This window comes from Lepidochelys kempii, chromosome 7 (assembly GCF_965140285.1).
Source record: "Lepidochelys kempii isolate rLepKem1 chromosome 7, rLepKem1.hap1, whole genome shotgun sequence".
NCBI classification, from domain to species: Eukaryota; Metazoa; Chordata; order Testudines; family Cheloniidae; genus Lepidochelys; species Lepidochelys kempii.
Window position 1 is genome coordinate 28,382,050 of NC_136386.1, and position 26,348 is coordinate 28,408,397.

The 26,348-nt window shown below is 39.7% G+C and overlaps 1 protein-coding gene across 9 annotated transcripts in view; it reads right to left on the reverse strand.

Annotated features, from left to right (window-relative positions):
* The window catches only part of CACNA1D (calcium voltage-gated channel subunit alpha1 D), a 324,438-nt gene that overhangs the window by 168,490 nt on the left and 129,600 nt on the right, over window positions 1-26,348 (reverse strand). For 8 of the 9 annotated variants that reach the window (XM_078853625.1, XM_078853622.1, XM_078853624.1 and 5 more), the window contains exons 4-7: window positions 22,953-23,092; window positions 15,038-15,180; window positions 12,980-13,132; window positions 11,417-11,613 (exon numbers count right to left, since the gene is read on the reverse strand). In XM_078853625.1, the coding sequence (XP_078709751.1) occupies window positions 11,417-11,613; window positions 12,980-13,132; window positions 15,038-15,180; window positions 22,953-23,092 (633 nt within the window). Of the gene's footprint in view, window positions 1-11,416; window positions 11,614-12,979; window positions 13,133-15,037; window positions 15,181-22,952; window positions 23,093-26,348 lie in introns of those variants that run through there. The other variant, XM_073351558.2, reaches the window with a different exon arrangement.

Sequence of the window (26,348 nt, forward strand, 5' to 3'; positions counted from 1 at the left end):
AAACAGTGTGTGACTGGTATCTTAATTTACACAGAAGCTGTAAATCAAACAAAAGTACCATATGCAGGTCTGAACTCTATTCAATAAGTTGTGTTATCGCCTTAAGAGATTTTGGTTGCTTAAGAAAGACTGTTCAAGTTATTGATCAGTCTCCCATTTGTTTCTTCCAGTAAAGGTTTTGGAGCAAGGTGTAGTAATTCAACTGCAGGACCTTTTAGCAGATACCCAGAGTCTGATTTATTTCTAATCTAGTTTCTAATCTAGTTTATACTTTTGGGGGGCAATATGCTCTTTTGAAGATTTACAGTGATATCTGTCAAAGAACTACTTCTGATATACTATCTGTCAGCAGTCAGATAAACCTGAGATACTAGAAATGAGGTCAGAATAAACATCTTCAATTCCTGGGTGAGTTCACTGGAATTGGTATCTTCCTGTAAGTAGTTTAATATCATCTCTTTCCATGTGGACTCTGTGTGTTACACTGTTCATTTGAAACTATTACATTAAATCACCATCCTTCAGGGCTTTGTATTCTAGACTTTTTAATATTTATATTTTCCCATTTTACAGTACTATTTGCAGGCCTGGGTTTGATTATCATATTTATGCAGATCTCTACCCTTCTCTCTGTTCCTGAAGTTTCTAATGAGCTGGTATAGCAGTCTATTTCTAGCCTCTTTGCAATCTTAGCTTGGATGTTTTTTAGCTTTTTAGATCTAAATAAAAAAAGGTTTTAATTAGCCCAAATCAACATCTGAAATCTTTTATTGTACTCTCAAATTAAATTAGGTTCCACTGATTAATACTCAAGAATAAAAACCCAACATGCTATCTCTGGCTCTTAAATGTCATCTATGAAGCATGTTAATACTGTCATCCAAAATTCCTACCAGTCTATACGTAGCCAGAGATCCTGTGCTAGATTACTTGCTGCCTAAGTTATCAAAGGCTGGAAGAATTGTGCACACTGAACAATCAACCCCTTTGGGGGAAGAAGGGCCTCGCTTCACTTGAGCATTTCCGTTGGATGCCTCAAGAGTGGTGTTCATTGACACTAGGGGGGCACTGTCAAGCATCCTTAGCAAGTGAAAGAAGCAATTAGGGGATTCTGTAGGGTATCCCATCAAAAAAAATCTGGCATTGTCTGGGGAATATTTCTAGTCTATGGCCCATACTTACTCAGAAAGATCTGAAGACTCTCATATGTGCTTTGGTCTTCCTCAGACCGTAGGCTGCAATTCACGGTTGACTAGTATTTGTTTGGGTTCTGTAATGTGTCTTCCATTTCTGTAGAGCTAGGAAGCTAAATTCCTAATAATGACTAATGTCTTACTTTATCTCTCCAGCTCTGGATGCTCTCTACTGGTTTCTGGCTTATCAATATACCGACTTCGAAGTTTTAATATTTGATCGTTTACAAGACTGTATGTTTTTCACCAAGATATCTCCTGTGTCTCCAGCTGAGCTTCCTGCTCAGTCTTGATAATACTTCAGTTGTAGGCTGCATCATTTTGTGTGTGGCCCAGTGGTGTATTTTGTACTTCACCTGTGGGATTTTTTGTAAATTAGATCTGCAGAATGTTTGGCTACTTGTCAGACTAAGGTCTAGACTTACTTATTTGGCTGTTCTTTCAACTAATTTATACACGTTTTTATTATGTTTTTGGTTAGTTGCTCTCTGCAATGCTTGCACAAAGAACACTATATAAAATGAAGTGATTATTTGATTATCTGGTTGGTTTCCTGAATGTTTGATTGACAGGCTGAACAACCAAAAGCCTGACCTGTTTTATTATTGTAGTGATTCTCTTTGAAGTATTAATTGTGTCTTGTGTCCAGCTGTATTTAAACAGGAGCTATAGCCATTCTCTAAAATCTTCATTCTATTATTAAAAGAATTAATGATTGCATTACGTTTTTCTATGCACAAGAAAGAAAGATTTCCTTGTGCTTGTAAAATGCTAATAAGAATATGATGGCTTTTGTTGTCTGTTATGAGAGTAAATTTAGAGAGGTGTTGATGCTGTTTGGAGACTTTGTTAGTAAACAATATTAGGGTTTTTCACCCTTAGGTATAGGTGTGTTAGTCCCAGTAACATTAATAGGAGGGACATGTTTACAAGGGATGTTCAAAAAGTTCACCATACCCCTAAAGTTTCACTGCACTCAGACAATGTTATAGAAATGATCATTTCAGTCAGAAAACTCTAAGATGTTACAATGAGTTTGTGTTGCAGGTAAGACTTAATATTTGAGACAGACAACAGGTTGTGTGATGTTTCTTTCTAATGTTGGAATATGTTATTATCACAGTATTGGTGTTAAATGATATAATTTTAAAAAGTTAATATGTTAAGTAAAGGATCACTGGGACACATGCAGACAACATCTCTACCTACCCAGTGCAAAAGGCTTAAAAATACCTCAGATTACATGGGAATATTTCAATGAGAGAATTTAAGACTCCTAACATGCATCCCTGATACAGTGTGTTATACAGGGGTACCCATTAAAATCAGCATTTTTCCAGTTGACAGCCAGGCATATCTGAGATACCACCATTTTTCCTTACACTTATGGCTTGTCTTCACTGCTATGTTAGCTTGAGGAATAACTCAATCTTTCCCCTAATCCAACACCTGTCCACTCATAAAATCTCTAGCTCAAATTAAATGATGTTTAAACCTGAGCTAGCTGGCCCATCAGGAGGTGTGTGGTGAAGTCTAAGCGCTGTTGCCACTCAAGCTAGCAATGCAATGTGGAGCCAGGTACAGGCTACAAATTTGATTTAGCACAACTCATCAAATGCTAATCATTCTGCTAATCCAGTCCCTCAGTTCTGCTATCAAATTACTTTGTGTAGCTGAGGGTTGTTTCACAGTATGGCCACTAGAAAAGGAGTACTTGTGGCACCTTAGAGACTAACCAATTTATTTGAGCATGAGCTTTCGTGAGCTACAGCTCACTTCATCGGATGCATACCGTGGAAACTGCAGAAGACATTATATACACAGAGACCATGAAACAATACCTCCTCCCACCCCACTCTCCTGCTGGTAATAGCTTATCTAAAGTGATCATCAAGTTGGGCCATTTCCAGCACAAATCCAGGTTTTCTCACTCCCCCCACCCCCCTCCAAAAACCACACACACAAACTCACTCTCCTGCTGGTAATAGCTTATCCAAAGTGACCACTCTCTTTAAAATGTGTATGATAATCAAGGTGGCCCATTTCCAGCACAAATCCAGGTTTTCTCACTCCCCCCACCCCCCTCCAAAAACCACACACACAAACTCACTCTCCTGCTGGTAATAGCTTATCCAAAGTGACCGCTCTCCTCACAATGTGTATGAAAATCAAGGTGGGCCATTTCCAGCACAAATCCAGGTTTTCTCACACACCCCCCCACACACAAACTCACTCTCCTGCTGGCAATAGCTCATCCAAACTGACCACTCTCCTTACAATGTGCATGATAATCAAGGTGGGCCATTTCCAGCATAAATCCAAGTTTAACCAGAACGTCGGGGGGGGGGGTAGAAAAAAACAAGGGGAAATAGGCTACCTTGCATAATGACTTAGCCACTCCCAGTCTCTATTTAAGCCTAAATTAATAGTATCCAATTTGCAAATGAATTCCAATTCAGCAGTTTCTCGCTGGAGTCTGGATTTGAAGTTTTTTTGTTGTAAGATAGCGACCTTCATGTCTGTGATTGTGTGACCAGAGAGATTGAAGTGTTCTCCGACTGGTTTATGAATGTTATAATTCTTGACATCTGATTTGTGTCCATTTATTCTTTTATGTAGAGATTGTCCAGTTTGACCAATGTACATGGCAGAGGGGCATTGCTGGCACATGATGGCATATATCACATTGGTGGATGTGCAGGTGAACGAGCCTCTGATAGTGTGGCTGATGTTATTAGGCCCTTTGATGGTGTCCCCTGACTAGATATGTGGGCACAGTTGGCAACGGGCTTTGTTGCAAGGATAGGTTCCTGGGTGAGTGGTTCTGTTGTGTGGTATGTGGTTGTTGGTGAGTATTTGCTTCAGGTTGGGGGGCTGTCCCAAGATTTGTGAGAGTGTTGGGTCATCCTTCAGGATAGGTTGTAGATCCTTAATAATGCGTTGGAGGGGTTTTAGTTGGGGGCTGAAGGTGACGGCTAGTGGCGTTCTGTTATTTTCTTTGTTAGGCCTGTCCTGTAGTAGGTGACTTCTGGGAACTCTTCTGGCTCTATCAATCTGTTTCTTCACTTCCGCAGGTGGGTATTGTAGTTGTAAGAATGCTTGATAGAGATCTTGTAGGTGTTTGTCTCTGTCTGAGGGGTTGGAGCAAATGCGGTTGTATCGCAGAGCTTGGCTGTAGACGATGGATCGTGTGGTGTGGTCAGGGTGAAAGCTGGAGGCATGTAGGTAGGAATAGCGGTCAGTAGGTTTCCGGTATAGGGTGGTGTTTATGTGACCATTGTTTATTAGCCCTGTAGTGTCCAGGAAGTGGATCTCTTGTGTGGACTGGACCAGGCTGAGGTTGATTGTGGGATGGAAATTGTTGAAATCATGGTGGAATTCCTCAAGGGCTTCTTTTCCATGGGTCCAGATGATGAAGATGTCATCAATATAGCACAAGTAGAGTAGGGGCGTTAAGGGACAAGAGCTGAGGAAGCGTTGTTCTAAGTCAGCAAAAAAATTGTTGGCATACTGTGGGGCCATGCGGGTACCCATAGCAGTGCCGCTGATCTGAAGGTATACATTGTCCCCAAATGTAAAATAGTTATGGGTAAGGATAAAGTCACAAAGTTCAGCCACCAGGTTAGCCGTGACATTATCGGGGATAGTGTTCTTGACGGCTTGTAGTCCATCTTTGTGTGGAATGTTGGTGTAGAGGGCTTCTACATCCATAGTGGCCAAGATGGTGTTATCAGGAAGATCACCAATGGATTGTAGTTTCCTCAGGAAGTCAGTGGTGTCTCGAAGGTAGCTGGGAGTGCTGGTAGCGTAGGGCCTGAGGAGGGAGTCTACATAGCCAGACAATCCTGCTGTCAGGGTGCCAATGCCTGAGATGATGGGGCGCCCAGTATTTCCAGGTTTATGGATCTTGGGTAGTAGATAGAATATCCCAGGTCGGGGTTCCAGGGGTGTGTCTGTGCGGATTTGATCTTGTGCTTTTTCAGGAAGTTTCTTGAGCAAATGCTGTAGTTGCTTTTGGTAACTCTCAGTGGGATCATAGGGTAATGGCTTATAGAAAGTGGTGCTGGAGAGCTGCCGAGCAGCCTCTTGTTCATATTCTGACCTATGCATGATGACAACAGCACCTCCTTTGTCAGCCTTTTTTATTATGATGTCAGAGTTGTTTCTGAGGCTGTGGATGGCCTTGTGTTCTGCACGGCTGAGGTTATGGGGCAAGTGATGCTGCTTTTCCACAATTTCAGCCCGTGCATGTCGGCGGAAGCAGTCTATGTAGAAGTCCAGTCTGCTGTTTCGACCTTCAGGAGGAGTCCACCTAGAATCCTTCTTTTTGTAATGTTGGTAGGGAGGCCTCTGTGGATTAGTATGTTGTTCAGAGGTATTTTGGAAATATTCATTGAGTCGGAGACGTCGAAAATAGGATTCTAGGTCACCACAGAACTGTATCATGTTCGTGGGGGTGGAGGGGCAGAAGGAGAGGCCCCGAGATAAGACAGCTGCTTCTGCTGGGCTGAGAGTATAGTTGGGTATGGCCACTGACACTCAAGCTATGCTAGCTCAAGTATAGTTACTCAAATATAGTAATTCAAGTTAACTGTTGCAGTGAAGAAAAATCGCTATGATATCAACGGTATTAAGGGCAAATGATGGCTTTTTAATGACAGGCACCATAATTTATTATATGTACCCCTGTATATCAAATGAAACTGATTAAAATAAATTGCAAATTATAATGCATCATTACTTTATAAATTAAGCATTAGCCATAAATGTCATATAAACCTAGAAAGTTTTATTTGATCTTCAAGGATATAAAAGCACATCTAGGGCCAGATTTTCAGTGAGAAGTCTGCATTTGCAAAATCGAGGTTCAGAGTTCTGAACTCTTGAGTGTTTGCTAAAGCAAACAGGAAACATGGCAAAGAAAGTGGGCATACTCAACTTTAGGACTGATTCAAAGCATTAAGAACCAGTGTGTGTGACACCTGCCATCCTGTCTGACAAAAAAGACCTCCAGAGCTGAAAGCATAAGTTTCTCCAGACTGAACTAAAGTGCAAGGTTCTACAGCTGGGGCTGTCACAGATTCACATTCTCTGTTTATCAAACATATAACATAACACACACTGACCAGTGGGTTACATGTATATGCACAACTTAGAATTAGAGAAATATACAAGCATGGGCGCACACACATACAATAACCTTATTTGCAGCGATCACAGGCAAGTATGTGAGTAGCAGGACCCATACGAGTCAATAGTAATTGAATGGTGCTCAGCACCTACCAGGATTAGGCCTGAAATCAACTCTGGATGTGTACAAGAGAATATTATTATTCAAACTTGGATCATTTCGCAGTGGAGTTCACTGTCATTATCCAGGTGATAGTGAGCAGTATTAGTGAATGTTTTTGGAAGCTGTCATTTTCTGCTGACAGAACATAAGAACACGAAAATATAAGAATGGCCACACTGAGTCAGACCAATAGTCCATCTAGCTCAGTATCCTGTATGCTAATGTCAACAGTAGCCAATGCCAGATGGTTCAGAGGGAATGAACAGAACAGGGCAATTACAGAGTGATCCATCTTGTTGTCCTCTCCAAGCTTCTTACTGTCAGAAGTTTAGGGACACCCAGAGCAGGGAACTTATCTAATTCTTTTTTGAACCCAGTTATGCTTTTGGCCTTCACAGCATCCCTTGGCAATGAGTTCCACAGGTTGACTGGGCATTGTGTGAAGTATTTCCTTATGTTTGTTTTAAACATGCTGCCCATTAATTTTTTTGGGTGGCCACTGATTCTTGTGTTACGTGAAGGGATAAATAACAAATAATAAATAAATTCCTTATTCACTTTCTCGAAACCATTCATGATTTTATAGCCCTCTATCCTATCCCCCCCTTAGTCGTCCCTTCTCTAAGCTGAACAGTCCCAGCCTTTTTAATCTCTCCTCATTTTTGTTGCCCTTTTCTATACTTTTTCCAATTGTAATATATCTTTTCTAAGATGGGGCAATCAGAACTGCACACAGTATTCAAGGTGTGGGCACACTATGGATTTATATAGTGGCACTATGATATTTTCTGTCTTATTACCTATCTTCTTCCTAATGGTTCCTAACACGCTGTTCGCTTTTTTGACTACTTCTGCACATTGAACAGATGTTTTCAGAGAACTATCCACGACTCCAAAATCTCCTTCTTGCAGGGTAACAGCTTTTTTAGACTCCATCATTTTGTATGTATAGTTGGGATTATGTTTTCCAATGTGCATTACTTCGCATTTACCAACATTAAATTTCATCTGTCATTTTGTTGCTAAGTTCTATGAAACCCCTTTATAACTCTTTGAAGTCAGTTTGGACTTAACTATCTTGATTAATTTTGTATTAGCTGAAAATTTTGCCACCTCACTGTTTATCCCTTTTTCCAGATCATTTATGAATATGTTGAATAGCACTGGTCCCAGTATAGATCCTTGGGGGAACCCGCTATTTACCTCTCTCCACTGTGAAAACTCACGATATATTCTTATCTTTGTCTCCTATCTTTTAATTAGTTATTGATCCAAGAGGACCTTCCCCCTTATCCCAGGACTCCTTACTTTGCTAAGAGCCATTGGTGAGGGACGTCATCCAAGGCTTTCTGAAAATCCAAGTACACTATATCCACTGGATCACCCTTGTCCGCATGCTTGTTGACACCCTCAAAGAATTCTAATACATTGTGAGGCATGATTTCCCTTTACAAAAGCTGTGTTGACTCTTCGCCCATCATAGTGTGTTCATCTATCTATCTGATAATTCTATTCTGTACTGAAGTTTCATCCCATTTGCCTGGTACTTAAGTTAGGCTCACCAGTTTGTAACTGGCAGGATCACCTCTGGGACTGTTTAAAAATATTGGCATTACATTAGCTATCTGACTGTCATACCACATTTAGTCATTCTGCAATTTCATACTTGAGTTCCTTCAGAACTCTTGCATGAATACTATCAGATCCTGGTGACTTATTATTGTTTGATCTATCAATTTATTCCAAAACCTCCTCTACACCTCATTTGACAATGTACATCAGGATGCACGTACTCCCTCCAACCCAACTTACACTTGCCCACAAGGTAACCCTACATAGGTACTGTTACTGGTCACACAGTGAACAAATGAAAACTAGGAATGTGTGCAGATTCTATTTGTATTTATGTTTCTATTTGCTGCAGTATTTTTAGCACCTCAGGTAACTATAAATGGGGCCACATTTAGAAAGGATCTGTTCTTATTGTATTTCAGCTTCTGGATTATTGAAATACCATTAGGAGAGTTGATCTCATGTTATATTGCCCCCATCAATAGCTCCCTAAAACTATAAAAAGCCCACAATAACATAAACACAAGTTAAAATACAGAGATAATGGGGTTTCTTTGGGTTCTGTAAACAACCCTATTCAAAACTAATATGTGAGCTTTCCTGACTGCACAAGACTTTTACACTTTTATTCATCATTATTACTAAAAATTTTCACTTATTAGCTAATAGCAGATGAACCTGCCACCGCTTCATCAATAGATAAAACCAAATTGAGAAAAGTGACATTCTTCCATCCTGGTAAAAAGATTCCAGTTGGGTGTCTACAGAGAGAGAGGACCAAGAACCAATTTTATTTAAATGGTGTCTTCAAAGCAAATTCAGAGCAAAATATCTGGTATATTTTTCAAGGTGGGTATGCTTCTTCGTGTTTCTGGTCAACAACCTCAGTGTCTTCTGGAATGAAATGAAAATTGACATCTATGTAGTGCAAATATCCTCCATGTGGAAAAACTGTATACTTAAATAATGGGTTTTTCTGAGTTAATTCTCAACTTTGCTTGTTATTGCCTCTCTTGGTCTCAAATAGCCTGTGTTTGATGACTTCAGGGGCATATTGCAAGGCCCATCTGTTCTTTTAATGTTTGGGGAGGGTGGAGTTTTATGATGGTGGTCTTGCTTTTATAATGGGGGGGGTTATTTTAATTTTTTATGCATCTGATGAACCAATTGGGTGATTAATTATTAAAGGAAAAAAGTCATCTTAATTTATTTATTTTATTTTGTATGAATTATGTATTTTAAAATGTGTTATATCTCCTAGTGCTTTTAGGATAAGTTATCTTTGTATATATTGAAAGAAATAATAAATAATAGGCTCATAACTACCAAAATGTGAGTATGCTCTGGCTTCCAAAAATTAAAACAGCACGTGTTCTCTGCTGCACCCCTCCTCTACTCTGACTTCACTTTTATGGGGCATGGAAGATTTGGGTTTTTTTCATCACAAATACAAATGACATAATCACATGCACAAACTGAACATTCATAAAGTCTCCTGAGACAATTAGGAAAAGATAAGGAGAGCAAGCAAGCAAGCGAGACAGTGAGAAAGAGAAAGACAGAACAAGTGCATGTTCTGATTGTTCCAAGAAACCAGCACCAAATTATAGAAGGGGAAAAATATACCTTATATGAGTAACACTTATGTCATAAGTGTCTGATCTGGACCCAAGCCTGCATTTTAAGTGTACTAGTAAGTGCAGAACTGGGCTCTCTTTCAGAGCTCTGACAGTATTTTCTGGTAAGCAAAGTTCAATATTTTGCCAAGTTTGTATCTTGCAATCTTACAGATTGTTGGTTTGCCATTTTAATTATTTTGTAATTGTGATATCATCTGAAGAAATGTCTCTGTGTAGCTAGGCACCCCAGTGTATCACATTGGATTAAATGCCAGGGCTATACATGCTGATGTGGTACTATATTTCATTTTTAGCTACAATATGCTTCATCTTGATTCACAGCAAATGACCCCAGGCTACAGAAGTACCCATTCACTGGGATAATATCGTATCCTTTACTGCACTAATTATTTCATAGAAAATTTTGACATTAGCAAATAATCCCATTTGGCCACACTCAGCCACAAAGCAACCTAATTATGGGTTACTGTGAGCAACAGATCCACAGACTCACTCATAGGTTGCAGTTCCAGCAACAAAAAAGTTCAAATTTGTTTAGCTACCTCCCCCCTGCATTTTAACATCATTTTGTTCAGAATTTTTAAAATTCATCATTTTTTGCTTCATCAGTCCTTTAAAATCTAATTTTTTTTATCTTGCATTTATTAAGATCCTGATTTTGTAAACACTTATTACTGAGGAGAGTGATTATTATGAAAAGTCCCATTGACTTTAAGCAGGAAGCTTAGTCTTGTGGTTAATGCATTAGATTAGAACTCTGCCACAGACTTCCTGTATGACCTTGCACAAGTCACTTAGGGTCAGATTTTTAGAGGTACTGAGGGGCCTAAATACACAGATAAGTGCTTAATTCCCCTTGACTGCAATGAGAGTTAGGCTCTTCTGCAAATCCAATTAGGTATATATTTGCATATTTAGATACCTAAATACCTTTAAAAATCTGTGCCTTACTCACCCTGTGCCTTAGTTCCCCATCTGTAAAATGGGAATGAAAATATCTCCTGATTGTCCATTTATACCATAAGATCTTTGCAGTAGGGTTTGCTTCTCACTATGCCCCAGTGCAGTGCTGGATACAATGGGACCATAACCTTAGCTGTGGTCTCTAAGAGATACTGTAATGCCAAAAAATAAGGACTGTGCTTAGTAACACAAAAGTGTTTTCAGGATTGGTTCCTATGCAGTAGTGATGGCCTTTGATATATATTTTTGTTGTTTCTATGGAGACATACTTGGGCCTGAACCTTTCTTGAAGCATAATAGTCAAGGCTTGGTACGTCTGAAAAAATGGTTTGTAGGCCTCAAGGCAAATGAAGACGGTTGAGAGTCTGCTTGGGTCTAATTTACCATAATACTAAGAAAAATAGAGCTTTTAAACAAAATCAGAAAAGATCTCCTTAAAAAACTATAGGCTTGCAAAAGAATGCTAGTCCAAGGGACACAAATATAAGATTAAATTTATCCAAATGGAATAGGCTTAAAAAAAACCCAGCAGTGCAGAAATCTGCTTCTGAAAGGGCTTTTTAGCCTGAGGAATCCAGTAAGATGCTGTGACTGGAAGAAGAGTGCAGCTGTGCTCCTTTGCAGCAGAACTATCTTGCCAAGATTTCTTGCTCACAGTGTTGTTAAACATAGTTAGTTTCTCATCTGCATATTGAAGCTTGTTTTAAGAGTAAGCAAAAAGTTCAGAGATTTCTATTTCCTACCAAGCTACTTACCCAGTACAACACATCAGTCCATCCTTCCATGGTTATACATTGGAACACAGTTAACATCGCAAAGGCAAAATTGTCAAAGTTGGTTATGCCTCCATTTGGTCCGACCCAGCCTCCCCTACATTCGGTGCCATTCATGGCACACTGACGTCCATTCCCTGAGAATGCACAAGGTGCTGGATCATCCTCAACTAATATATCTGAAATTGAAAAAAACATTTCAGAATTCTGCATTCTCAAAATTTTTGTGAAATAACTTGCTTGTGAGGAGAAACTCCAACACTGAAGGACTACAGACAGCATTACATGGAAAGATTATTCATTCAAGGCTTGATCCTGAAAGATACTGGGAGTCTAAGGGTAAGGCAGGGCATTCATCTCTCAGGATCAGGTCCTACATGTGTAAAAATTGCCATACTCAAAAATTAACAGAGAAAACAGTTCAAATAAAATAACAATGAAATGAAAGAGAGAAGGTGGTGAGGTAATATCTTTTAATGGACCAACTTCTGTTGGTGAAAGAGACAAGCTTTTTATACATACACATGTATACAGAGCTCTTCTTCCAATCTGGAAAAAGTAATCAGAGTGTCACAGCAAAACAGAAGGTAGGGTAGATTGTTAAACACAAGAAGTTAACATTCTGTCCCACCTCGTATTTAGCTGTGACAGCCTGATTACTTTTACCAGACCTGAAGAAGAGTTCTGTGCAGGTCGAAAACTTGTCTCTTTCATCAGCAGACGGCCCATTAAAAGGTATTATCTCACCCACCTTATCTCTCTCATGTCTTGGAGCCAGCATGGCTACAACAGTGCAAATGAAACGAAGCATTTTGCCAGCTGTAGGTAACACAGTGAATTTTTCAATTACTGAAGTTTATCTAACATATGCTTTCTTCTCATTACTCTTTCTTCGCTTTTCCATCCCATATTAACAATTTCCTTCCTCTCAGCGGGTAAGCAGTCCAGGACTAGATCCTGCATTTAGTCTATTCCATTCCAGACTTCACTGGTGGAAATGTACCCTACTTACTAAACTTCATTTCTCTAGTGATGATCTTTCACTCCTCCGAAGACCTCCCATACCAAATATTTTCACTGTATCATTTAAACCCACATCTGAATGTAGGAGGACTGGATTCCTCTATTACTCATCTCAGTGCTTGCTCTTATAATCATGCTGCCCAAAGTGCTGAAGCAGAGAGACAGCCAGCTATCTGCCTCAGGAGGGGAAGTCTGCTCCGTGATATGACTAGCTCTTCACTAGCCTGGGATTCAAAGTCCGATGACTGTGTTTCCCACTGTAGGCTGTCGCTATCTTATTGGGCTGACCCTTTGGCTACATTTTTTAAAAACAAGATCAGTTCATAGCAAGTAGCAGGGCTCTATTGTTTAGTTAGCATTTTAAAATTTAATATGCTTTTCCTACAATCACGCAACCTTATGGAAACGAAGATTTACAATAGTTTTAACATCTAGGACCCTATCATGCTCCCACTGAAGTCCCACTGACTTGAAAGGGAGTGGGATTGGTCCCTTATGTAAATTAGTGGCTTCATTACTTACCTGAATCAACAAGAAAACATGATTTGTGCATTTTTCCAATAAAAAGTTCCAATCCTATAATAGCATAGATTATGATTACAAACAATACCAAAAGGGCAATATGGAGCAGGGGAACCATGGCTTTTATAATGGAGTTCAGGACAACTTGTAAACCTAAAAAAAAAAATCACGCACAAAGATAGTGAGTTAGACTTTATATGGCATTAACTTTTCCTGATTATGAAATCTTTTGCAATTACACATAATTAGAAACACATAGAAATGCCATCAATTTTAAAAGTGTAGTGAATCTATGGTTTCCGCTGAACAAGACACACCAAAATCTTCCTGCACCAGCTCACAGCCAGAATTTTCAGGCTGCTCAGTTTCAAAAGCAAATGTCCAAGCACAGGGCTGCTTTAAAAAAATTTAAAGCTTTGTATTCTGTGAAAAAATTCTAACCGAACATCATCTGTAACAGAAAGCAATGCTTGAAAGACAGCAACAAGAATCCATACTCCTTAGATTATATGAATTCCAGGTGGTCGCTGGGATTTTACATCACCTGAAGAATCTTGACAAATCCTGTGCTCAAGCCGTCATCTTGCAATGAGCTCAGGGCAGCCAGGTGCAGGGGGATCCATCTGCACAGAGCTCATTACAGGATTGGACTTTTGGTCTGGAAGGTCTATAGTGCTGGTAGAGAGCACTGCACCTGTATGGTAAAGATCTTTAAAACAGATACACCGAATACAACTTTAAAATATAAACATACTTGGACACATTCATTTACCTTTCACATTGTTTTTATAGGTTTCAGAGTAGCAGCCGTGTTAGTCTGTATTCGCAAAAAGAAAAGAAGTACTTGTGGCACCTTAGAGACTAACAAATTTATTTGAGCATAAGCTTTCATGAGCTACAGAATGCATCCGATGAAGGGAGCTGTAGCTCATGAAAGCTTATGCTCAAATAAATTTGTTTGTCTCTAAGGTGCCGCAAGTACTCCTTTTCTTTTTATTGTTTTTATAGTTTTTCTTTTCCCTAAATGTATATTGGTTAAATTCTGCACTGATAGCACTTCAAGCTTCAAGTGACTGGGGGCTGGGCCGGTATCAATGAAGCAGAATATCGCTTGCTTGTATTTAAACAAAGGCTTTCTCCATCACAGCATACCCTTCCCCTCCCCCCATTCTGCTTGATTCTCCACTGAAGTTATTTTCCTAAATCTGTGTCATCACAATCATATCCATGGTAACAGATTATGATGTAATAAACACAGCATTATTACTTTGCTGCTGGAGCAAATGTGAGAAACTGGGTTGTTAAACAGAGAGGCCTCATTCAACTCAAAGCATCAATAATTAATAATGAATGAAAAGGAAATAGAAAGGATAATTATAAAACTCAACTGTCTTTTTAAAATAATTGCTCTATTTTTCAAGTTTCCTACTTTTGGAAATTGCTCTTTTATTCCCTGTAGTCTAAGCGTCAGTAAATCCCATTAAGATCAACACGAGTTATTTGCATCCACTCAGGGCAGAAAACATGTTGTTTGCTTTGGCATACATTTACCTGCATATGGGCAATTTTAGGAGTAGCTACATAGTATGTTTCCCAGGATTTGGGTATCAAAAATCTCAACTTTATTTTCTGGTGTTTTTGCTTTTGATGTTTAAATTACTTCATAGAAAACTTCTCAAAGTTAAATGTATTCTTCTGTCTGCTTGGTGAACTGTGTAAGACAATCATACACTGAATGAGTTCACAATCCCTTATTCTACTTCAAACAGGATATCGTATATCTTCAAACACATTTTATCTACATAACCAGATAACGGAAGTCAACTTTACCCTGTCACTTTTATTCTACTTTCTAGAGCAAGAAGGTTAAATAATCTGAAAAGATAAGTGAGCTGTAGCTCACAAAAGCTTATGCTCAAATAAATTTGTTAGTCTCCAAGGTGCCACAAGTACTCCTTTTCTTTTTGCAGATACAGACTAACATGGCTGCTACTCTGAAACCAACAATGGAATGGTTATTTTATTCACTCCGACAGAATTAAATAGAAAATAGCTTACTGGGCACTCCTGATACAAGCCGGAGAGGTCGCAACACACGAAAGGCTCTTAGGGCTTTGACATCAAAGCCACCTGGTTTGCCACCTGAGTGGCTACCTCCTTCTGTTTCTTTGGTTAATTGTTCCAAAATTACACTAAACAATCTACCAAATAAAAAAAAAGAAAGGTCAGCATCACCATCCATTTACCAAGTAATCAAAAGTGTTAGGGATTGCTTGAACTGAGGATAGTTCTGAAAAGCTGTTCAGCTGTTAAAATGACATATACTTATGTATTAAATCATGACAGAAGGGTTATGAAGTGCAAGAGCTCCTAATCCCCCAAGAGAGGGATGATCACACAGTATCCACTAAATTAACATGCTGTTAGTACACAGTCTCTGCCAGTTTTACACAGATGAAGCTACTTTATCACGGCTTTTTGCTCAGACATTTCAGATTGTAAGGTTTGCAAAATCAGTTTTTCCATTAGAACATTAAATAGATAATGACAAAAAACTCACAGTTTTAAATTGTGTAGATGATATGAACTCCCTATGACACTACAGTTCAACATTCTAAATATAGTAAGCAAAAGAAAAAAACCCACAAAAATATTCTTACAGTCAGACATTTCATAAAGTGTTTCTTAACTGGCAGAAGCCATTTACTAAAATAGTGTCAGAATGGAAGTTCAGTAATCATAATAGTTAAAACTGAAGCAGGTGGTTAAGATCAGCAGTGGTCTCAAGTTTTGCTTCATTTTACATGCTATATTTCAATTTGCATTGTAAAAACTTCCATGTTTTGCTAGATTTCAGGTGTGAGCCATGCAAGCCATAGTGAGCATCATCCAGTTTTCCACACAGAACTATCGTGCAATGCCTGATCAGAACTCAGCCTAGTTCCACTGGAAGGTCTGTGAACCTCAGCAAAAATTTCAATAAACTTGGCCTGTGTTTTAGATTTGTAAAATACACCTGAAAGCAGGAAAATTTTCTCCAGTTCTGAGTTTTGTCAGGAAAGTTTTTCACAGCTCTGGTTATAAATCATCAAGAATCACAGACTAACACGGCTACCACTCTGAAACCTAAGAAACAGATGTTATGTTTAGTAGCTTGCCAGAGATGGAATACTGGAGGCTTCCCCTGGACCCCACTGTGACATTGCACCCCATAATGCTTACGGAAATATGCTTATGAGTGTGAATATAACGTAACTGGAATATGTTTCATGCAAAAGGTCTCTTGTAAGGTATCATTACAAAGCTTATAATCTAGTGAGTGTGTTCATCCTATTTGTATGAATGTATCATTCTTGTATCTGAAACTAGGAATATAAAATATAACTCTGAGGTCCTACTGTAGTTATGCAAAGTGTGGGCCAAGTGTGGTTTAGAATCTTGATGGCTCCCATCAACTAGGACAATTGACTGTAGATGGCTCTGTTTACTTGCAAGCCTTCCTGTGAGTCAGGCCAGGAAGAATGAAGGCTTGGGGTCTCACAGGACATGTGACTATGTCACCTGGTACTGGAATCCACCTTAAACCTGATGCTTTTCCATTTAGAAGGAGGGGTGGGGACCCAAAGAGATAAAAGATTCCTGTCTTATGCCAAAGGTATATAAGGAGGTGGAACAGAACAAAGGGGCTGCAGTCATGAGAAATCCCCTAGCTACCACCTGAGCTGGAACAAGGACTGTACCAGGGGAAAGGATTGGGCCCAGAATAGAAAGGAATCTAGTCTGTGAAAGAAGCTTATTGGAACATCTCTGAGGGTGAGGTTTCATCCGTAATCAGTTTCCTACTGTTTTAGGCTTAGACTTGCGTGTTTTTGTTTTATTTTGCTTGGGAATTTACTTTGTTCTGTCTGATATTACTTGGAACCACTTAAATACTACTTTTTCTACTTAATAAAATCACTTTTTGCTTATTAATTGACCCAGAGCAAGTAATTAATTCCTGGGGGAGCAAACAGTTGTGCATATCTCTCTATCAGTGTTATGGAGGGTGGACAATTTATGAGTTCATCCTGTATATGCTTTATACAGAGTAAAACGGATTTATTTTGGATTTGGACCCCATTGGGAGCTGGGTGTCTGGGTGCTGGAGACAGGAGCACTTCTTAAGCTGTGTTCAGTTAAGCATACAGCTTGTGGGGGACGTGGTTCAGACCTGGGTCTGTGTTGCAGCAGGCTAGTGTGTCTGTCTCAACAAGACAGGGTACTGAAGTCCCAAGCTGCCAGGGAAAACGGGCTCAGAGGTAGTCTCAACACATCAGGTGGCAGTCCCAAGGGGGTCTCTGTGACCCAACCCATCACACCCACAAACACCCAGCTTGGGTCATCTACTCCCCTTCCCCAGTCTGTTCCACCATCTGTGGAGCACCTAGATCTTGGGGTCATGATCTGACCCACTTAATTTACACAAATCAGAGATCCACATATTTTAAGAGATGGCAGAATGCAGACATTTAACCATTTATGCTTAGTTCAGCAGAGTAATTAAATACGGACCTAACTGTAAGCATGTGAGTAATCGCATTGACTTCAATGAAACTATTCATGTTCTTAAAGTTAGGTACATGTTGCTGAAATCAGGGCCTGAGTTGGGGGAGAGGGGTGCTGTCAGGCACTCAGTGCACAAGTAATTCCTCAAATTAGAGATCCACAGGTACAGTAAACTGCTGTGCAAGCTATCTCCTTTGGGACCCGATTCTGGACTCTTTTCTCAGGTGAAGCTCCAACTGAAAACCGTGGAAATTTGGCCTGAAAAGAGAATGCAGGGCCAGGCACTAAACAAGTGGGTGGATTATTCTCTAAGCAATCCATAAACTGCTTGATTTCAATGAGAGTTTTGACTGAGTTGGGACAGAGAAAAATGTGCAGGGCTGGCCCTCAGCTCTGCCAGCATATATCAGTCCTATCAAATCCATCAAGCCCTTGATTTTCTTTAAAACATAACATTTACTATCCAATATGGTTTACTAAGGCCATTTAATATTCTTTTAATTAAATGTCCAAATTATTTATGTTAGAAAACTGCCTTTTGTATATGCACCATACTTTCTTGTCTTATAGGTGTGCATTTTGGAACATTGTCATGATTTTACCTTTGGAGCCATTACATTTTCTGCTGACAATGCACAGTCAGAGCATTTAATTTAATGTATCTGGTGCTGGACACCAGTGGCAGCTCCTTTGAAGCTATTAAAATGTCTAATGAAATTCCATAACAAATCCATTCAAAAGGAATCACATCCAGAGATGATTCCATCTCTACATAGGGTCAAATACAAAAATCAATTTTTCAGTAGGCTTCTCTCTTAAGGGTGCAAGTTAATCAAATAACTGGCCCTGTACTGGCTTATCATGTTCTGTAACTGATTATTTTAAAACTAGGGTGCTTGGGTAAGAGGGCTGCATTTCCTGTGAGCCACAGACCAGTTTTCTGAGGGTTTCTTTTACTCTGTCATGGTGGGTTGATCTTTGACTACATGGTTTGCACCTCGTACACCAAGCTTTCCTATTCTGGACTGGTGAAAGGGCAGGGACTTGGGTCATAGAATGAGGCTTTGAGTATCTGATGGGAGACAATCCAATTCTTCTTATATACCGTGGATTCAGGGTTAGCATTTGATGTAATTAAACTTAGCCAGTTGTAGTGACTGTTTTATAACTAGGTGGTAATTTTCTTGTTATCACATGATGTTTTGGAGACAGAGGGCCAAATATAGAGGTGACATACCATACACTAATTTATCCTCCCTTACACTCACTTACACACACATCACTCAGAGATGTACGAGAATTTGGTGTAAGACACACCCATGTCCACGAGCAACATGGTTAGATGAAGTGTGCTAGTTTAGGGATTTGCTCAACTGCCCAGGGCTACAATAATCACATGGTCACCAGATAAAGGAGACAAAGAGGTAGACTATTTCAAAGATTGCTTCGTCTGAGAGAGGAGCTCCCTTGTGTGAAGTCCACAGCGCCTGGCCACAAAGCACTCCACTACAGAAAGGCCTCACCAAGCACCATTTGCTCTGCGTCCAATCTGTTGAGGATCACTTGACCTGATGCAGAGCCTGATTACATGATGATTATCTATTATTTGTATTACTGTAGAACCTAAGAGCCTTAGTCATGGACCTCCTGCACATCGCAGGCCACAGAAACTCACCCACCCATAACCTCTGGCTGAGTTACTGACATCCTCAAATCTTCATTTAAAGACTTCAAGTTATAGAGAATCCACCATTTACTTACAGCAAGTGACTTGTGCTCCACACTGCAAAGGAAGGAAAAAAACCACAGGGTCTCTGCCAATCTGACCTGGAGGAAAATTCCTTCCAAACCCCAAATATGGTATTCTGTTAGACCCTGAACATGTGGGTGAGACCCACGAGCCAGGCACTCGGGAAAGAATTCTCTGTAGTAACTTAGAGCCATCCCCATCTAGTGTCCCATCTCTGGCCATTGGAGATAGTTAGTAAAAGCAGACCCAGATGGACCATATGCCATTGTTGGCAATCTCATCATGCCATTCCTTCCATAAACTTATCAAGCTCAATCATAAAACAAGTTAGGTTTTTTGCTGCCTACTATTCCCCTTGTAAAGCTGTTCCAGAGCTTCACTACTTTAATGGTTAGAAACTTTCAACTTATGTCAAGCCTAAACTTATTCATGGCCAGTTTATATCCATATGTACTTGTGCCAACACCGGCCCTTAACTTAAATAACTCCTCTCCCTCCCTGGTGTTTATTGCTCTGATGTATTTATAGACAGCAAACATATCTCCCCTCAGCCGGTGTTTTGTTAAGCTAAGCTCTGTAAGTCTCCTTTAGTAAGGTAGGTTCTTCATTCCTCCGATCATCCTAGTGGCCCTTCCTGTACCTGTTCCAGTTTGAATTCATCTTTCTTAAACATGGGAGACCAGAATCTCACACGCAGAATTCCAGATGAGATCTCACCAGTGCCTTGTTTAATGGTAATAACACTTGCCTATCTCTACTGGAAATACCTCACCTGATGCACCATACAATTGCATTAACCTTTTTCATGGCTGCATAACATTGGTGGCTCATAGTTATCCTCTGATCAACCAATACCCTAATCTTTCTCATCCTCTGTCACATCTAACTGATACATACCTACCTTATAGAAAAAAATATTTTTATTAGTCCCTAAATTCATGACCTAGCACTTTGCTCTATTAAATTTCATCCTATTTCTATTGCTTCAGTTTTCAACGTCCTCCAAATCTTCTTGTATGATATTCCAGTCCTCCTCCGTATGGGCAATACCTCCCAACTTTGCCTCATCCACAAATTTTGTTAGCCCACTCCCACTTTTTGTGCCATGGTCATTAATGAACATGTTAAATAAGATCAGTTTCAAAATCAATGCTTGAGGAACTCCTAGTAACCTATTAACCTCTCTTCCAGCCTGACAGTTCACTTTTCAGCATGACCTGTGGTAGTCTCCCTTTTAATTAGTTATTTACCCACCTTTCAATCCTCATAAAAATCCCCATCTTCTCCAATTTAACTAATAATTTCCTATGTGGAATTGCATCAAATGCCTTACTGAAATCTAGGTAGATTAGATCTACAGTATTTCCTTGTCTATTAGAAATAGAAATAGAAAATGGGTTATCTTCTCAAAGAAAGAGATCAGGTTGGTTTGGCATGATCTACCTTTTTTGAAACCATTTTGTACAGGGGTTCTCAAACTGGGGATTGGGACCCCTTAGGGGGTCATGAGGTTATTACATGGGGTGTCGCGAGCTGTCGGCATCCATCCCAAACCCCATTTTGCCTCCAGCATTTATAATGGTGTTAAATATATTTAAAAGTGTTTTTAATTTAGAATGGGGAGTCACACTCAGAGGCTTGCTGTGTGAAAGGGGTCACCAGTACAAAAGTTTGAGAACCACTGATTGTTGTATTTTATCCCAGTTATCCTTTACCTCTGTGTGCTTTAACTACTCTCCCTTTCAGAATTTGTTCTAAGATCTTGCATATAATTGAAGTCAAACTACTGGGCTTGTAGTTTTTTGGATCACTTTATTCCCTTTTATTAAATATAAGTATTATAATTTGCAATTCTCCAGTCATAGGATACAACCCCCAAGTTTACAGATTCATTAAAAATCCGTGCTATTTGGCTTGCAATTTCATGTGCAAGTTCCTTTAATATTCTTGGATGGTGATTATCCTGGCCCCCTGATTTGGTCCCATTAAGCTGTTTGAGTTTGACTTCCAGCTTACATGTGGTAATTTCTACTTCCATATCCTTGTTCCCATTAGCCACCCTCCTACTGTTCGCAAGCTCCTCATTACCCTTATTAAAAACTGAGACAAAGTATTTGATAAGATGTTGACCCATATCTACATTATCTTTAATCTCCACCCATCCTCAGTGTTCAGCAGTCACTCTTCTTTTCTTGTTTTCTTTTTCTTTATATTGCTAAAGAATCTTTTACTGTTGCTCCCTTTACTCCCACTTTAACCATGGGCCAGAATGTGCCAGCAGATTGGTACTATGGCAATAATTTCAGTAATTTTCATTATTTAAAAATAATATTTGAATATTGGGTATTTACATGTACACAAAACAATAGCAGATTTAGTAATTACAATTATTTCCCCCAAATGCTGGCCTTTCCCATTAAATCACATTATCTTCATTATCTCAATGATGTGAGTTAGGAACTCTCTCTCCATCAATTTCCTGGCTCATTTCAGTTAAAAGCAAACTCTGAGTATCATTTAAACTATTTTAAAAAATGCATTATGAGACGTTGTATGCCAAGGGTTTCTTTGCAAGTCAGCAGCAATATTTCAAGTGACGTTAAATGGCAGAGCATTTCACTAGGATTCCCACCCCTCCACCCCGCTTTTTTTACACTTAACAGGATCTTTACTATTGAAAAAATTCCTTATTTCAGTCTAATCAGACAATATTTGCACATTTAGGGAAAACAGAATATATGCTATAAGATTAACTCTTTGATGCCTGAACATAGGATCTCTTAATGCAGCATGTAACCCAAAGAGAATCAATGCTGATAATATAAAACCTGCTGACACAACAAGGGACAGATGCTGCAAAGCCCTTACACAGTTACACAGTGACAATGAGGAGGGAGTAAGGAATTTTCCCACACTTGTGGGCTAGGCAAAAGGGCAGTTCCTGCACAATGGGGCGTGCAGGAAATGCTCCTTCACTACTCCCCTGGGGGTTCTGGCACCCCACAGGGGACAGGGAGGGCAGAATGTAAACAGAGTCATGGTTCCATCCTACCCTCTGCATCATGCTGTCCAGCTGTGTGGTGGGGAAGGGGCCAATGTGCTGCATCCCATGAAAGGGGATAGAAGTGTCCAGTCTCCCTCTCATGCCAGGGAGCTGTAGCAGGTGCTCTGTCTCTTTGAAGCACGCAGCGCTTTTCTGGTGATGTGTATGGGGCAGTGCAACTCTACAGCACCCTCAACACTGGGCTCTGCTTAAAAGGCACAGCTGAGCCCTGAAGGATTATGGACCCAACCTCTACTCATATGAACAGTCCCAGTGGGTGCAGTGGGACAACTCATACATATAAGAATTTGCAGGACAGGGCTCTAATATTGGACCTTGTTATGCCATCCATTTTTAGGCAGAACTCATTGAATGCATTGTGGTCTTCTGCTTTAAGGCTGATTGTACAATATGACCCAAGTTCCTCCATTCTGAACTGGGAACCTTTTAGGGCTTGATTCTGCATCTTCACTCATGTGAGCTGACCAATAAATTATGTGTGAGTAAAAGTTAGTAGGCTTTGGCCCTTAGTCCCATCAGAATAAGGCATACAGCTACGTCGTCATAAAGACAATACCACATTTTCAGAACAATGTTTTTAAAGCCTTGTTTAAAATGAAGTGTGAATGACTTACCCTACTACTACTATGACAAAATCCAGTAAATTCCATCCGTTTCTAACGTATGCATTGGGGTGTAATAATAATCCATATGCTATAATCTTCAAAAATGTTTCAATTGTAAAAATAATCAGGAAGGCATATTCTACTTTTTCCTGTAAAAGAGGAAAAGAAACAAGTATTAGAATAAAATATGAAGTAATGTAAAAGGTTCTTTCTTTAATTAAAGCTTAATATGGATAATTGAATAATTGCATCATTATTATTATTATTATCACCCAATCAGTATTAGGAAGACACACTGGCTCAAGATAGTCTCTCTCTTTGAATCTAAACAGCCCTTTTATGGCATTTGACATAATATTTAGAACAGTCAATACCACTGGCTATAATTAGATGGGAATTTCCTTGTTCTGACATTGCTTTGGAAACAAAGGTCCAAATTTATGTCCCAATTCTGCAAATTCTTGTGCACATCCTTAACTTTACATATGTGAGTTGTCCCATTAATGCCAGTGGGAATACTCACAGACATAAAGTTAAGCACATGCCTAAGTGTTTGCAGGACTGGGTCCTTAGAGTGCTAATTAAAGAGGTATAACTTAGTTTCCCTTACATTCACCTAAACTCAATTAGAATCCATAAATCCTAACTGGTCCCACTCTATTGATGTGTAAAGGAGTCTGAGTTGCTGTACCTAAGGAGCAGGATGGCATATGTTAAGGTGGCCCTTATCATACTTTAATTTTATACCTTCTTACAACAGCAAGCAAGTTACACATCATATTAGCATAGCACATCAGCAGAATGGATGTAAGTTGGCCTAAACATAATATAAAGGAGTCTACGTTAGTTTAAAGAAAAGGAGTACTTATGGCACCTTAGAGACTAACAAATTTATTTGAGCACAAGCTTTTGTGAGCTACAGCTCACTTCATCAGATGCATTCAGTGGAAAATACAGTGGGGAGATTTATATACATAGACAATACGAAATAATGGGTGTTACCATACACACAGTAACCAGAGTGATCACTTGAGGTGAGCTATTACCAGCAGGAGAGCGGGGGGTGGGGGGGGGGAACCTTTTGTAGTGATAATCAAGGTGGGCCACTTCCAGCAGTTGACAAGAACGTCTGACGAACAGTGGGGTGTGTGGGGGGGGGGATAAACATGGGGAAATAGTTTTACTTTGTGTAATGACACATCCACTCCCAGTCTCTATTCAAGCCTAAGTTAATTGTATCCAGTTTGCAAATTAATTCCAATTCAGCAGTCGCTCGCTGGAGTCTGTTTTTGAAGTTTTTTTGTTGAAATACTGCCACTTTTAGGTCTGTAATCAAGTGACCAGAGAGATTGAAGTGTTCTCCAACTGGTTTTTCAATGTTATAATTCTTGACATCTGATTTGTGTCCATTTATTCTTTTACGTAGAGACTGTCCAGTTTGACCAACGTACATGGCGGAGGGGCATTGCTGGCACATGATGGCATATATCACACTGGTAGATGTGCAGGTGAACAAGCCTCTGATATGGCTGATGTGACACCATCATAGGGCCTAATCACATCAGCCACAATATCAGAGGCTCATTCACCTGCACATCTACCAATGTGATATATGCCATCATGTGCCAGCAATGCCCCTCTGCCATGTACATTGGTCAAACTGGACAGTCTCTACGGGTCTCTCTGTCTGTGTGATGCTTTTGCCGGGACCAGAGCAGGAATGCAGGTTAGAACTCCTGTAAAGAGTTAAAAGAAAAGGAGTACTTGTGGCACCTTAGAGACTAACCAATTTATTTGAGCATAAGCTTTCGTGAGCTACAGCTCACTTCATCGGATGTCCTTTTTTTTTTGCGAATACAGACTAACATGGCTGTTACTCTGAAACCTGTAAAGAGTTAGTAAGCAATCTAGTTAGATATGCGTTAGATTCTGTTTTGTTTAAATGGCTGATAAAATATGTTGTGCTGAATGGAATGTATATTCCTGTTTTTGTGTCTTTTTGTAACTTAAGGTTTTGCCTAGAGGGATTCTCTATGTTTTGAATCTGATTACCCTGGAAGGTATTTACCATCCTGATTTTACAGAGGTGATTCTTTTACTTTTTCTTTAATTAAAATTTTTCTTTTAAGAACCTGATTGCTTTTCATTGTTCTTAAGATCCAAGGGTTTGGGTCTGTGTTCACCTATGCAAATTGGTGAGGATTTTTATCAAGCCTTCCTCAGGAAAGGGGGTGTAGTGCTTGGGGGGATTTTGGAGGGGAAGACGTTTCCAAGTGGGCACTTCCCCTGTTATTATTGTTAGACACTTTGGTGGTGGCGGTGTTTAACCTAAGCTGATAAGAATAAGCTTAGGGGGTCTTTCATGCAGGTCCCCAAATCCGTACCCTAGAGCTCAGAGTGGGGAAGGAACCTTGACACAAGGTAAAGGGAAACAAAATCTGAGCAAGGATCTACTTTGTGGAGTTTGGGCTTTTATGAACCTCACAAATTCTTACAGATTTGCAAATATTCCTCCCTCCCCTCACCCCTTAAGTGACCATGATAGTCTCAGGGTTATGTTTTTAGAAGTGTTTCTAGCTTACCTAAAATCTGTTCGATATATTGGAGCTAGAAGAACTCCTTACAATCTAGGCTAGTGTAAGTGGAAGCAGAAACCACCCACAAGTCCTCTCCTGGAGATTCCCTTGTTGGAGGGACTCTGTAGGAGGCATAGAGTCAATTTAAGCAGCTTCCACACCTCCCTTCACACATTTCCTAGTTCAAGTGGCATGTTGGGGCAAGGAAGAAGGGTAGCCCGAGTGTGCTACACTCCAGCTATTCACAGCTGGCAGATGGTCCTTGTGTACCAATGTCAGATGGCTCAAGTTACAACAGTCCTCAGGCTGCTCTAAACACATGCCAGGGCAATAGCAAGCTCTCTTAGAGCTCCCCTACTCTGCTGCATCCAGCACAAGCTGAGTGTAGCAGAGAACTTCAGCCATTGTATTTATTTTGTTTATTCTCCCCCCCCCCACACCCCTGCCCCCACCTCCATTTGTTACCACAATGTCATCTAGTAATGTTTGAGTAGAACATCTAAATGCAAGCTTTTCTAGTAGGTCTTCAATCAGACAAAATAAATTGATTCTTCTCTGCTGGGTTCACAGGTTTTAAAAGAAAACAAGGACTTGAAAACTTGAATCAATAATTATATTAAATCAAGGAGTGGATTCTACGAACCCTTACCCACATGAACAGAACTCATAATCTGACTGTAAACTCACAAATAAATCATACTGAAATAAAAATCAGTTGTACCTAATTCTACATTTATTCTCACACCAGAATTGTTATATTATTTAAACCATAAACTATAGAAAGACCATAAATATTTTTCTGCTCATCCATTTTATATTTTCATAAGCA